At 42.3% G+C, this 15,699-nt stretch overlaps 1 protein-coding gene across 6 annotated transcripts in view; it reads right to left on the bottom strand.

The window, feature by feature from the left end:
• The window catches only part of SCAPER (S-phase cyclin A associated protein in the ER), a 345,099-nt gene that overhangs the window by 149,431 nt on the left and 179,969 nt on the right, over positions 1–15,699 (bottom strand). For all 6 annotated transcript variants that reach the window (XM_073303508.2, XM_073303509.2, XM_073303513.2 and 3 more), the window contains one exon: positions 12,200–12,265. In XM_073303508.2, the coding sequence (XP_073159609.1) occupies positions 12,200–12,265 (66 nt within the window). The remainder of the gene's footprint in view (positions 1–12,199; positions 12,266–15,699) is intronic.

The raw sequence follows: 15,699 nt of genomic DNA, 5'->3' as shown, positions 1-15,699 counted from the left end.
GTGAACTACAAAGTACCTAAACATATCTATAGAATACACATATTCGTATATCAGTGTCTTTATGAATTTAGCATATATTCTGCCCAATGCCAATAGTATTTAAAAAGGCATAAGGAACATTCACGGAACACAAGAGGTCTGTATTTAACCCTGACGTAAATCAAAACTGTGATTCATCTGAACTAAGCTTAAAGGAAGAATGCCAGAATTACAGTGATGTTTCAGTAATATGAGCTAAAAGTTATGTCCAATTTCCAACCTCAACGGAAGAAACACTGCTGGTAATGTATTCCCCCTCAAAAAAGAAACTGCCAGATTTTAACTTCAGCTGTAAATAACTCCAGAATCTTTCACTAAAAGACAAACTTTGGTTCACAGTAGTGTAGTCCTGTTTCAAGAGGACTATGTTAATGCAAACTAGCAAGCTTTTAGTTTGTGTCTGCAGCATCCACATGGGGGAGTTACAGGTCAGCACTTTGGTGCGTACTGCTATTCACACACCCTGTAGTCCAAACTGTGGGGCGTATAGGAGTGAAATTTCCAGCCCCCATACTAACAATTTACTCCTGAATTGCTTATGTTTAAGGCTAAGATTTTGTCAGATATTTTTAGTAAAGGCCATAGAGCATGGGCAAAAGAGAAAAATTCACGGAAGCCGTGACCTGTCCGTGACTTTTACTAAAAATACCCCTGACAAAATGGGGATCTGCGGGTCCCCACACTGCTTGAAGTGGGGCAGCTGCGGAGGGTCTAGGAGCAGCCTGCAGCAGCTGACGCCTGCGGGGCTACCCCTGCTGTCTGCAGCTCTGGGGGGTCCCTCGCTGCCTGTGGGGGCTGGGAGTTGTGGGGTTCCTCCGCTGCCCTCAACCGCTGGGAACTTGGGGGTTCCCCTGCCACAGCAAGGAGCTGCAGGGTTCCCTGCTGCCCACAAGCTTGGGGGTTCCCCCGCTGGCAGTGGCCGGGAGCTTGGGAGTACCCTGCCATGCATGACAGCCAGGAGCTGTGGGGTACCGTGCTGCCCACTGCGGCCTGGAGCTCCGGGAACCGCCAGAGGCGGCAGGGGTATCTTGTTGCTCCCTGCCACCGCAGGCTGAAGTCATGGAGTTCGCTGGAAGTCTCAGATTCTGTGCCTTCTGTGGCACATCTAGATTGTGGAGCCTCTGCTCCCTGTTGTTCGAATGAGGTTTAGGATAGAAAACAGGGAAGAAAATGTCCTGGTTGATGTGGAACTGCGACACAACCTTCAGGAGGAAAGCACGGTAGGGCCTGAGCTGAACCTCTGCCTTAAAAAATGTGGTGTAGGGCAGCTTTGAAGTTAGGGCCCTGAGCTCAGACACCCTCCTGGCCGAGGTTATCGTCACCAGGAACACAACCTTGTAAGAGAGGTAGAGCAGGGAGCATGTTGCTAAAGGCTCAAAGGGATGCCCCATGAGTCTAGAGATGACCAAGTTGAGGTCGCAGGCAGGGACCGGCTGGCGAACATGTGGGTACAACCTGTTGAGCCCCTTCAGGAAGCAGCTGACCATGTGGTTAGCAAAAACTGAGCAGCCCTCTACACCCAGATGGAATGCTGAGATGGCTGCCAAGTGTACTCTTATAGAAGGCAACGAGAGACCCTCTTGTTTCAGACACAGAAGGTAGTCCAGAATGTGCAGCCCTGAGGCTAGCATTGGGGGCGAGTTGCGCGACGCTGAACATATTGAAAATCTCTTCCACTTGGCAAGCTACATGGCCCTCGTTGAGTGTTTTCTACTGCCAAGGAGGACCTGTCTAACATGGTCTGAACAGGAAAGCTCCGACACATTCAATGATGGAGCTTCTATGCTGTGAGATGGAGTGACTGCAGGTTTGAGTGTTGGAGACGTCCGTGATCCTGTGTGAGAAGGTCCGGGAAGAGCGGCAAGGTAATTGCAGCTCCCACAGACACGTCTAGGAGAGATGTGTACCAATGCTGACATGGCCAGGCCGGTGCTATCAGTATAACTCGAGCACGATCTCTGCGAATCTTGAGCAGGACCTTGTGAATGAGTGGTATCGGTGGGAAGGTGTATAGGAGAGCTCCTCCCCAGCGGAGGAGGAACGCATCCACCATGGAGCCCGGGCTCTGATTCTGGAAGGAGCAGAACTGTTGACACTTCCTGTTGCGTCATGTGGCGAAGAGGTCGATCGGGGACATCCCCACCTCTGGAAGACTGAACATTAGACATCCGGTTGAAGGGATCGCTCGTGGCTGCGGAACAACCTGCTGAGGTGGTCCTGCCAGCTTGTTCTGAACCCCGGGAAGATACGACACCTGCAAGTTGACTGAGTGTTCTACACAGAAGTCCCGTAGCATGAAGGCTTCCTGGCACAGGGGAGAGGAGCGTACACCCCCGTTTGTTGATACAGAACATCGCAGTCGTATTGTCCGTCATGACTGATACACATTGTCCGACTAGGTAAGGCGGAACGTCTGACACACTAAGCGCACTGCTCTGAGCTCTCTGACATTGATGTGGAGGTGCAGATCTGCTTGCTTGCGACCAGACGCCTTGAGTCCTGTGGTCCCCAAAATGAGTTCCCCAGTCCAAATCCGACGCGTCCGTCACCAATGCCAGGGATGGCTGTGGGGCTGCGAAGGGGACCCCTGAGCACACCTGCTGGGTGTCAGTCCAGCACAAGAGTGAATCGAGGACAGGGTGAAGCAGGGTCATGATCCTGTCCAAGCTGACCTGGGCTCATCGATAGACTGATGCTAGCCAAAACTGTAGCAGCCGAACCCTGAGTTTGGTGTGTCATACCACGTACGTACAGGCTGCCATGTGCCTGAGAAGCTTCAGGCAGTTTCTCGCGATAGTGGTGGGGAACTGCGTGACTCCCTGGATCATGCTGTTGAGGGCTTGAAATCTAGCCTGTGGGAGGAATGCCCTGGCTTGGGTCAAGTCCAGTACTGCCCCTTTAAACTCTATTCTCTGGTCGGGGGGCAGAGTTGACTTTGCTTCGTTTAGGAGCAGACCCAGGTTCTCAATAAACGAGACCGCTTGTGTCCTGGAGCAGCCTTTGATCAGCCAGTCATCGAGGTACAGAAACACCTGTACCTGATGTCTCCACAGGGCGAATGCTCGAGCAATTTTTTGAACATGTATCCTACAATCAACTGGTGGATGACTTATCACAAACTGGAGATTTATTTAGTCTTTTTTGGCTCCTTTATAGTTTGCACAGCTGTTTGGAAAACAACCAATTCCACACAAATATTTCCAGAATATGGGATTATCTGCTTCTTTCCACTAGTTCCTTTAAAATGGAGCTTTGTCTCTGAATGTTGCTAATATTTTGGTCTAATGTCTTATAATTGGCCTAAATAGTAACTTACGTATTAGATCAAGAATGACCTAAATATCTTTCTCTCCTGTGAGTCAGATGGTGCACTGGGAGGCAAACAAGACTATACTGTAATATATAGCAGTGTTTTTCAAACTTTTTTTCTGGATACCCAGTTGAAGAAAATGTTGATGCCAGCGACCCAACGGAGCTGGGGATGAGGGGTTTGTGGTGTGGGAGGGGGCTCTAGGCAGAGGTGCGGGAGGGGGGTCAAGGCTCTGGGCTGGGGATGCAGGGTTTGGGGTGCAGGAGGGGCTCAGGGGTGCAAGAAGGGGTCAGGGCTCTGGGCTGGAGTGTAGGCTGTGGGGTGGGGCCAGGAATGAGGGGGTTGGGGTGCAGGAAGGGGCTCTGGGGTTGGGGGGGCTCAGGGCTGGGGCAGGGGATTGAGGAGCGGGCTTACCTCTGGTGGCTCTTGGTCAGCAGCGCAGCCAAGGTGCAGAGGCAGGCTTCCCACCTGTCCTGTCACTGCGGACCACGCTGCACCCTGGAAGTGTCCAGCAGGTCTGGATCCTAGGCAGAGGAGCGCAAGCGGCTCCACACGGCTCTCGCCCGCAGGCACCCACCCCCACCTCAGCGGAGAGCAAGTGCTCGGACAGCACACAGAGCCCTGTGGCCACCCTGCCTACGAGCCGGATCTGCTGCTAGCTGCTTCCGGGTAGGAATTACTAGTTTTACCACTAGTTTTTACTGGCCGGCCGCCAAGGTCCCTGGGTGCTGAGCAAGGTGACCCAGTACTGGCTTGACACATGAACTCTGAAAACACTGATATATAGAATGTTTAATTTTTGGCTATGCAAGAACGTATCTCAGACCACGTATCCAATTTCTTCTGTAGCAGACTCTTATTGGAGTTTTTCTTTTCAATTCCATCTTCCCTCCCTACTAAATCCTCTTTTCAGGATAATGACAGCTTAAATTTCCGTAGTGTTCAGCACGTGCCTTTTTGCGATAGTTTTGTTTTGTAGAGGAGTTCAGAGACAATTTTACAAACCTGCAGGAAGAGAGTGTCATCTAATGGTTAAAGCACAGGACTGGGATGATTTGATTTCTGGCCCAGCTACTGACTCACTACATCACTTGCAGCATGTCTCAGCTTTTTCCTCTGCCTCACTTTCTCTATTTATGTAATGGGGTTCATAACACTGATAGCTCACATGGTGTTTTGATGCGTAATTTAATACTGAAAACTCTACGGTCCTTGGAAAAAAGCTGCTAAGTAAGTGCAAAGTATAACTTATTCTGTGATAACCCACTTTCCCCCTTCCTTAAATCTGTCTGCTAGTGGAGCCTTCTAACAGATATTACAAAGGGAATGAGGTATATGCAATGCTGTTGTAGCCGTGTTGGTCCCAGGACATTAGAGACAAGGCGAGAAACATCTTTTATTGGACCAAACTTCTATTGGTGAGAGAGACAAGCTTTTGAGCTACACAGAGCTTGAAAGCTTGTCTCTCTCATCAACAAACGTTGGTCCAATAAAAGATATTACCTTACCAACCCTATCTCCCTAAGATAGTAGGTATCGATGTAAGTGTAACTTTAATAGGCAAGATTACTGGATGAAATGCAAAATTATTACTTCTAAACTGATCCGCAGCCTAAAAATAAACACTAAGGGAGCCCCAGGAATCTGTTCACCTTCAACAAACGACCAAAAAGAGCAACCACCAACCAACCAACCAAACAGCTGTGTGAAGCCAACGAACAAACAAGTCAACTGGGAATATTCTCCCTCCTGCAATGACAGTGCTCATTTGCTTGGAAAAGTGTCATTGGCTGCACAAATTAGCTGACAGGGCAGAGCACCTAAGGAATAGGTAGTATTCTGGGACCATTTCCCTCAGTTTTAGGGGACAAAAGTTGCTCATCCGATATGCTAGAAATCTTCACTTGCCATCTTCTAAACTTTTACTTGCAGCAAAGAACTGCTTTGAGCCTCCACAAAACACAATATAAAACAAAACAAAAACAACCTCCCCCCCCACTTTAGAGTCAGTACTCTGGAGCCCACACGTGCACATTTCATACCTGTCAAAGCAGCATGGGCCCAGACTGCTGACTAATATTAATGTAATCCAACTACTTAATGTGCTGTTTAAAAAACATCTGATCCAGTACTTGGCCACTGCAAAACATTGTGTAAAATTGCAAAATGTAAACTAACTGCAACTACTGAAACAATCTGTGAACTGCAACAGGAAACTAGTGATCCTTGCAACACTACTGTAGTTTAAGCATAAATATGACAGATTAAAAAGCTTTTCATGTCAAGACCCTACATTTGGGGTCCTGACTTCACTCTGCAATATCTGATGATATCAACAACACCAAAAAGAAGGCAGGGAACTGCATTCCTTCAACTGCTTTAGTTGTTGATGAAATCACTAACAGTTGAAAGAAAAACACAGATCTAAGATTTTAGCAGATACATATAACAAGAAATTATTTTCAACTACTTTGCTCTAATGTAGATTTATTTGTAATTTTGAAGTCTACATATATAGTCTGTTAATGATGCAAGGTCTTAAAGAGTCTTTGAGATTTTTAAAAAAGCATTTATTGTTCATCTTTAGCTTTCCCGGCCTAATGAGCTAGGAAAAATTTCTTTGTTTATTAATATAATTACATCCTAGCTAGATTATTTAAGACCTGCTTTTAGTATAAACAGAAACTATTGATGTTTGTTTTGTAAGAGAGAAATTTTTTCAGATCCCATATTATTACAAACATTAAAGTTGGCTAAGAATCTGTCACACATTCCTTTTCAACTCTAGCATTCCCAATTTTTGACCCCCTTCACTCCATGATATGCCGTGTCTCATTACCTCAGCAGATTTTCTCAGAGCCTGCATTGGACAGATTCTAGACTCTTATTACTGGCAAGAATTCACTTTTTGTCAGCCAGGTACAGTAGCAGTTAATATAAGCTCCCAGTACATTACTCTGTGTTCTGTCTGAAAGGATAAAAGTCTAACTTTTTTTATATTTCTCATTAGTATGATAATGTTCCACCCTAGACCTACTGTTGCACTGTTCCTTTCTTCCAGTTTGTTTTTTCAGCTATTGTACTAGGTAACACAGGGCCCTATGCTTAGCTTAACAGCAGTATAATCTTTTGTTTTAACTTTTTCCTTTGTTAAAAATGCCTGTTTACACTAGAAAAACCACACTGATCCAGGCTTTAGTGCTTGCCTTATGAAGTTTCTTGTCTCCTCATTCACTCTTTTACTGAGGGATATAAAGTTACCTTTCCTAGCCCTGGTCTACACTGGGGGGGGAATCGATCTAAGTTACGCAACTTCAGCTAAATGAATAACGTGGCTGAAGTTGACGTACTTAGATCGACTTACCAGACTGCTGCCACTGCCCCGTTGACTCCGCCTGCTCCTCTAGCGGTGCTGGAGTACAGGAGTCGACCGGAGAGCGCTTGGGGGTCGATTTATCACGTCTAGACTAGACACAATAAATTGATCCCTGCTGGATCGATCGCTGCCTGCTGATACGGCAGGTACTGAAGACATACCCATAGATTATTTGTCTTCAGTTCTGTTAAAAGTTTTGCTTAATTTCCTGGCACAATACATGATGTAAACTCTGAACTGAGCTGTTGGCTGACTCATAGGCTGTCTTCTATTCCCTCTTTCACAAAGTATGTTCAGACTGGAGTTCCTATTGCTATTGCCTTGACCTCTGAGCAACTGGCAAATCCTCAAGTCCCGATACTGGATGGATAGATATTTTATTTTTGAAATGTTAACTGCTTTCAGGCTACTGTGCTGAAAGGTGACTGTCTGACTAAACTGGATTTGAGCACTACCTTGATTCCATAAGATCTTTCAGTAATAGGAGTCTCCCACTGCTGTTTATCTGCAGGTCTGTGTACGAGTTTAAAATGTGGGCTGCTTTCTGCCCAGCATTAGGGTGATGCAAAAATCACACAAACCGGCAGGAAGTTCAAAAGGAACAGAGCTTCCTGGCACACAAGGGAGAATGTCCACTGTTCCCTGCTTCAAAGGGTGTAGTGCATGTTCAACCACTTTGTGACTAGTTGGTTCTGCTGCTCCTTCTTCTCAAGCCTTCCCTTTCACTCTGAGGCGGCTTGCAGTTCCAGATCATGGGATCCCTGCACTCAAGTGAGTGCAAGAACCATGATTATACTCAACGTCCATGAGGGGGCATAAGCTCTTTTCACCCACCCACTCTTGTCCTTCCATTCACGGTCAGGAATCTCAGGAAACCATCTAGTCCTATATTTTTCAGATATCTACTTAGAAGATAATCTAACAAAGTAATCCAACAGACTTTTTAGAATTCAATCCGATTTTATGTACTGCAGATGCATAATGTTGCAATTTGCGCATAGCCTGGGGAACCACAGTAGAATACTATCAGGGTGCTCTAACTTGCACTGGAAACTGGTCTGGCACCGGGACAGGTCAGGACAATAGGATTCAGCCCTAGAGATTTTTATTATAGGACTCTGGCAATACCTGTTTTAGTTTGGAACATAATGACAGTTAAATATACTGGACTGAACACTAGTCTTCTGCCCCCTAAGTTTCCAACTGTGAGACTAAATCTCATTAATTTCTGAACAGTTAAGGGTTATTGTCACTAGTGTCAGTGCTGTAATACAAAACTGATTTAATATAATTTTATTATATAGTAATCTACTACTTCTATTGTTTATTTATTGTTAACTATCAACAATATGCTCTCTGTCTACATAATACCTGTGTACACAATAAGCCTCTCATCTGTATTTAGAAAACCTAGAATCCCTAGCCACATCTTCTAATTTTTCTGGTATTGTATGCTAAAAACTGTTAATTTAGTAAACACTTCTTCTTTCGTGTGGCTGGTGTAGAGGAGCAACTACAATTTCACCTGAAGTTGATCGAGCCAAATGGCTACATCAGGAGTAGAGAATTTATTGCAGCAATGCCTCCTTCATATTTATAAATTGGGCAGTCGGTAGTGATATGTTCGATGGTCTGTCATGGGGAACCACACTTGCACACCAGGGAGTCCTTGATTTTCCATTTGTGCATTAGATATCTGCATCTACCATGGTTGGTTAGAATTCGGTTCAGCGTTAACCAAGATGACCATGGAAGTTCAAACCCAGAAACCTTCTGTGTGGGATCTGGCACAAGGTGCTTATTTTTTAAGTCTTGTCTAGCCCAATTTCCTTTCCAAGCCGCCTTCTGATCTAGCCTGATTGAATGAGGCATAACGAATGTTCCCAGAAAGCAGGACTTGCAGGACTTAAGACGTTGCGGGCCGTGTGTGTGGTGTTGTCAAGGTCTTGGTGAATAGGAAGACATCTGTTTTCCTGGATTCGCTGAGCTTTGCAGAACGTTGCAGCAGTTCGGCATATCGAAAGGGGAGTGATATTAGACAGGACATGTAGCCATAGTGTTGGAGTCGACTTAAGGGTTCCCATGGTGCACTGCATCACTGTATTTAGCTGGGTATCCACGAGTCATATGTGACTGTATCTGCTCCATACCGGTGCACAATATTCAGCTACTGAATATACAAGTGTTATTGCAGATGTTTGCAACACTGATGCTGATGCAACCCAGGTTGTACATGCTCGTTTCTGGATTACGTTGTCTCTCATTTTTATCTTTGCAGCTATGTTCTCAAGATGACCATGGAAGGAGAGGGTGCAGTCGAGTTTCACTCCGAGATACATTAGAGTGTAATCATGTAGAGTGGAAGATGGCAGCCTTCATAGGGCCCTCTCTGTTAAGTGAGAATTCAGAACGAATGCCATCAACTCGGCGACTGAACATCGCTCAGTGATCTCCCGGTATTCAGAGCAGCAAGTAAACACTAAAAGTGTTTTATTCGTTTCTCCTCTGTGAGGACTAGTCAAGTGCATGGGATTTATTTTTTGGAAATACTTGCTATGAATACCTGAGCCTTTGAAAACTTTGTTAACATTCTAGAAGAATTTATAAAACTTCGCAGACTTCCCAACAGACATGCTGTACTCCAGTAGGAGTAGAATGAGCCACCAGGAATAAGATTCCTGCAGAGTTTATAAGTTCTTCAGACACAAGAGATATAAAAATAAAGAAGATACATAAGAAAACAGATGAAACAAGAGAAAAATCAGATTAAAAGAAGAGAAGCCACAGGAGCTAATGAGGGGCTGAGACTGGTGAGTCCAATGAAGCAAAAAAAAAAAAAATCATTATAGTTAGTTCAAGTCAAAAATAAAAGGAAAATTTCAGGTGAAAAATCACGGGATGGTTGAGTTTCTACAGTGGTACAGCTGAAACCAGTCAGAGAACACTTCAATCTCTCTGGTCACGCAATTACAGATATGAAAGTCACTATCTTACAACAAAAAACTTCAAATCCAGACTCCAGCGAGAAATTGCTGAATTGGAATTCATTTGCAAATTGGATACTATTAATTTAGGCTTAAATAGAGACTGGGAATGGCTAAGTCATTATGCAAGGTAGCCTATTTCCCCTTGTTTTTTCCTACCCCCGCCCCCGACGTTCTGGTTAAACTTGGATTTATGCTGGAAATGGCCCACCTTGATTATCATACACATTGTAAGGAGAGTGGTCAGTTTGGATGAGCTATTAACAGCAGGAGAGTGAGTTTGTGTGTGTGTGTGTGGGGGGGTTTTGAGAAAACCTGGATTTGTGCTGGAAATGGCCCACCTTGATTATCATACACATTGTAAGGAGAGTGATCACTTTAGATAAGCTATTACCAGCAGGAGAGTGGGGTGGGAGGAGGTATTGTTTCATGGTCTCTGTGTATACGTCTTCTGCAGTTTCCACAGTATGCATCCGATGAAGTGAGCTGTAGCTCACGAAAGCTAATGCTCAGATAAATTGGTTAGTCTCTAAGGTGCCACAAGTCCTCCTTCTCTTTTTGAAGGCACTATGGTTTACCAGTGTTTCAAGGAGAGCCAGGCACATGCCCACCCTGCTACTGGCTGACAATCAGGCTTTAACTAGGAGTTTCCTGGCAGCCACACACAGGAAGCAGAAATCCAAGAGTACTAATCTGTCATAATACTTACTCTAATTATTAAGAAATGGAAGTCAACAACAGTACCCTCTACCCCAGAGCGTTTATGATGTGCCATTTGATGGAGATGCCTAGTGACGGCCATCACTGATAAAATCACATGGAAAATGGGAACAATTTGTTGATTATTATTAGCAGTACAATTAATATCAGAAGCTCCGAGCACAAGGGGGAAAAGACAATGTGGTTAAGTAGAACCTACATCACTAGCAGCTGACTAATAATTTTGTTCACAAAAAGTATCCAAAAGTCTGAGTTGGCTGTCTTTTATAGTTGCTATTTGACTTGCTTAGATTATATGTATTTATATATTACTTACCATAGCAAACTAGGGAAATACAACCTAAATGGAGCTACAAAAAAGTGAGTGCATAGCTGGTTGGAAAACGGTTCCCAGAGAGTAGTTATCAGTGGTTCATAGTCAAACTGGAAGGGCATATCAAGTAGGGTCCTGCTTTCTTCAGTATCTTAATCAGTGATTTAAAGAATGGCATAGAGAGTACACTTATAAAGTGTGCAGATGATATCAAGTGGGAGGGGCTGTTTTGGAGGATAAGATTACAATTATCTGGACAAACTGGAGAAATGGTCTGAAGTAAATAGGATGAAATTAAATCAGGACAAATGCAAAGTATTTCAGATTTGAGGGCTGGAACACACCCTAATCTCTTGTGTCACTTTTTACACCAGCTTTGTAAAGTTCTCCAGGCCCTGTAATGTACATTTGAGATCGACAGTTTATATGGAAGGTCTCAGTCTGGGCAAACCAGGCTTCTCTAGAAGTTGGTTGAAGGAGCAACTACTGAGGCTATTACTGGGTAAACTAGTGATATCATGAACAAACTAGTACAACTACTGGGCAAACCTGGCCCAGCAGAGCAGGAACATTCTCTTTCCCTTCCTTATCCTTAGAGGGGACTGCAATGCTGCTCAGATAGCAAAGAAGAGATCTACAACAGGAATGGAGCTATGAGATGCAGGTTGCCAGAATCATCTTCTTTATCTGTGTGAGCAGCCATATTGATTCTTGGCTGGGGGAGCCTTAAACAGAAATTCTAGTGGACAGAGTAGATTATGGATGGCACTGCAAAATTAAGTTTCAGTAGTTATACAAACAATTTCATTTCTAAATTATTTTCTATACTTACCTCTTCTACATTACAATCGTATTCTGAGTGCATGTTTGCACAATCATTCTTCCAGCTGGTGGTCTCCAAAACATTTCTGACTCTTAAACTTGTGTTAATTCACTGAGCTTGCATACCATTTTTAACTTAATTAAAACAAATTTCCTGGTCCCCAGCATCCTAGATTTGCCTATCAATGGGTTAATAATGTATGTGTCTACAGAGACAAGTGGCCAGATCATCACTCAGCTGGCGTACACTGGTGAAGCATCATTGAAGCCAATGAATATGTGGCCCAAGATACACTGCCAATGGCAAAATTCCTTGTGAAATAAATGAAAACCCTGCAAATATTCTTCTCTCTCTTATGGGCATTATATTGTACTGGAGCCTCATTTGGATCACTGGAACCTAAAATGTTGGCCCCTGCTAACCTCTTTGCCTATTGTGTGGAGATGCATATTTTGCATCTTATCATTGAAGTGGTTATGGCGCTGACTTTCTGTGTTAGGAACTGATCTGTAGTTCAAGAGGACAGTATATCAAGTATTGAATGGAAAGTTTACCACATCAGCCTCTATGGAAAAGTTGCAGATGCATGTCTACAAAAAACACAGACAACTGAAGTATACAGTTAAATACTTACTTTGCTTTGTATGGTGATTCAGAGGTGGCATTTTTTGCTTCCAATAAACTTTCATATTCTTTAGCCCTGAGGGAAAAATATTCATCAACATTCATTAATTATTCAATGTTTGAAAACCAATTAAATAATTCTAAATATGTGATTTATTCAACTTCATGACACTGTACAAGTCACTAGGCATCTCTGAAAATCAATTTTATTGTAAGCCATTTTTGTCTTTTCATCAGCCATATTTGTTCCTAAATGACAGCCAGTGACTTGGTATGATTATTGTTACTACTGTGATGTATTTAAGATATTTTAAGCTGATTTTCAAAATCATAACAAATGGAATACACAACAATGGCAAGAGAAATATTATTTTTATCCTGAAAATGTCATTGCAGGACTAGACGAAAACATTATTAATTTTGACATGTCTAAAGGATCAAAAGACAAATTTATCACAAGCGTTATAATTAACATTCAAAATGTCCATTACATTTGAGGATCCAATTAAATCTTCTATGAAACACTCATGACAGTACTATAACAATGTACCTCATGAGACATACAACTCTAAAATAAATCCCTCTATGAATGTCTGCTTTACTTTGGGAAATGTAAGCAGGACTCAATAGCGTAAACCTGTTTAGACACTTAAAAGTATTCTTGTTTACATTGGCCACATGCCAAAGTAAAGGAAAATTTGAGAAAATACTTCTTTACCACTGCTTAGTGTGGCTCCAGCTGGACTGGACCAACAGATGATAACCATCATCAGTTCATCAACCTAAGACAGGATTCATTGCAGCGATTCATTAACATTTAATATATTTGTTAAAACAAATTTAGACACTATGGTGATGCAGAAAATTTAAATTCTCACTTTTTACAGTCAGAGCCCTACTGTGAAAGAAATACCCAACAGAGTAGCTAGAAAATTCAGCTTTGGATCCATTAGAAAAACTCTACATTGACTTCTATTCAGAGAGAAAATGACAGCATATGAAGAAACTAAAGTGGAAAAGAAGTGATGTTTGGGTTAGGTAAGGCTGCTGCTCAGGACTGTTGAGTTCTACTCCTAGCTCTGCAGCGGACTCAATCTCTGACATAGGGCAAGTCATTCAGATTTTCAGGAAGGAAAATCCAGTCACTTCTTTAGGTGATCAGACCAGTGATCAGATCTGTGATCCTTCTCTGACAGTGGCCATCATAAATTGCTTTAGAGGAAGGTGCTGAAACCCCACAGTAGGCAAATACAGGATAATCTGTCCCCCAGTAAGGTATCATCCTAGTTGCTAATAGTCAGTCTTTGCTTTCAGAGTAACAGCCGTGTTAGTCTGTATTCGCAAAAAGAAAAGGAGTACTTGTGGCACCTTAGAGACTAACCAATTTATTTTGGTTAGTATATATAATATATTATATATATATTATATAATATATTTTTTTTTCATATTCTCTGTGTATATATAAAGTCTGCTGCAGTTTCCACGGTATGCAACCGATGAAGTGAGCTGTAGCTCACGAAAGCTCATGCTCAAATAAATTGGTTAGTCTCTAAGGTGCCACAAGTACTCCTAGTCTTTGCTTTAAGCCTGAAGAATGAGGTTTTATATTCCTTCCAAAACTCTTTTAGGATTAACTATTATAACTCTGGATACCCCTATGAATGTCCGACTCTCCCTTGAATCATGCTAAAATATTGGCTTCAATGGTAGCCAGTAGCAATGAGTTTCACACTCTAATTCCATATTGAGTGAAAAGTATTTCCTTCTGATCAGTTACAAATTGCCATCTTTTCATTTTATTGAATGTCCCCTTATTCTTGTATTATGAGACAGGGAGAACAGACATTCACAATCTACCTTCTTCATACTATTAATCATTTTATATACTTTTATCATGTCCCCTTTTATTTATCTCCTTTGTAAAGCAAATAATCCTAATCTTTTCCATTTCTCTTCATACAACATCTTTTTCATGCCCCAATCATTCTCATCACGCTACTCTGAACTGCTTCCCCCATAAACCCCACCAATTATGTAATATTCTTTTTTGCAATGTGACCACCAGTGCAACACACAAGGTTCCAGATGACGGCATATCATTGATATGATTGTAATATTTGCCATATTATTCTCCATTACAATCCTTTCAGATCTTAACATTTTCTTTGCTTTTTTGACTGTATCTGCACAATGAGCAGAGGTCTTCATTGAACTGTCAGTAATGCTCACGTCTCTTTGTTGAGTAGACACAGCTAATTTAGAACTCTGTAAGGTATATGAATAGTTCATTTTTTCCCTCCAATGATCACTACTTTGCATTTATCTACTGTGAACTTCATTTGCCCATTCACCTTGCTTAGTTAAGTTCCTCCGAAGTTCTTCCCAGTCTTCCCTGGACTTGACTAACCTAAAGCACTTAGGGTACGTCTACACAACAAAAAAAAGACCTGCAGCAGTGAGTCTCAGGGCTCAGGTCAACTGACTTGGGTGCACAGGACTCATATTGAGGGGCAAAAATAGCAGTGTAAATGTTTGGGCTCAGACTCTGAAACCCAGTGAGGGGCAGGGTCTCAGAGCCTGGGCTCCAGCCCAAGCATCTACACCGCAATTTTTAGTCTTGGAAACTTGAGTCAATTGACATGGGCTCTGAGACTCAGTGCCAGGGTTTTTTTATTGTAATGTAGATATATCATTTGTGCCACCTGAAAGGTTTTCTACCTCGTTATTCACCCCCCCCACTTTCCAGATCATTAATAAATATATTAAACATGACTGGACCTGATAAGGAACCTTGAGTCATCCCATTGTTAACCTTTTTCCATGATGAAAACTGACCATTTATTCTCACTTTTTGTTTCCTGTCTCTTATCCAGTACAAAGGCATTCTAACTTGGAGTATAGCCCAGAAAAGTAAACCAAAAATTATTCACTTAAAATATGCACCACAACAATTTTTTGTGAAAGGAAGGTTTTAAACAAATTGTAAATGAGAAACTACAAAACAGATTCTTTCATTAGTTTCTTCAGGTGTATTGTCAGAGTTTATTATTTAGTTTTCACTGACCATCAATCTGACATGCACACACACAAGCATTCCTTTGATAGCATCACATACATATTAAACTGGGATAATTTACCTAGATATATATCAACTGTTATTACAGCACCAGTTTAATGGCTTAGGGTTATAAATATTATTAATAGACCAACAAAACTTTTACACAGAACTAATAACCCATTGATCACAATTTGTCCTTTCATTCACCTTTGCTCTTGGTTGCTTTCATATTCTGATTTAAGATCTAGCATCTCATGAAAGCAACACAAACCTATTTTAGTGCAGTTACTAGCTTCATCTCAAATTTAAAATCTTATAATTTTATAACAACTGAAATACATTCATAATTGCCAAGTTTACAAACCTAGGGGAAGTTTCCCATGACCATGATGAAATAAGGTACATAGATAACTCAACTTAAGACTTCCTGGGAAATTCTAAATGAATTATTC

This window comes from Lepidochelys kempii, chromosome 10, assembly GCF_965140285.1.
Source record: "Lepidochelys kempii isolate rLepKem1 chromosome 10, rLepKem1.hap1, whole genome shotgun sequence".
NCBI classification, from domain to species: domain Eukaryota; kingdom Metazoa; phylum Chordata; order Testudines; family Cheloniidae; genus Lepidochelys; species Lepidochelys kempii.
The sequence above is the reverse complement of the archived record's forward strand: the minus strand, read 5'-3'. Positions and strand labels throughout refer to the sequence as shown.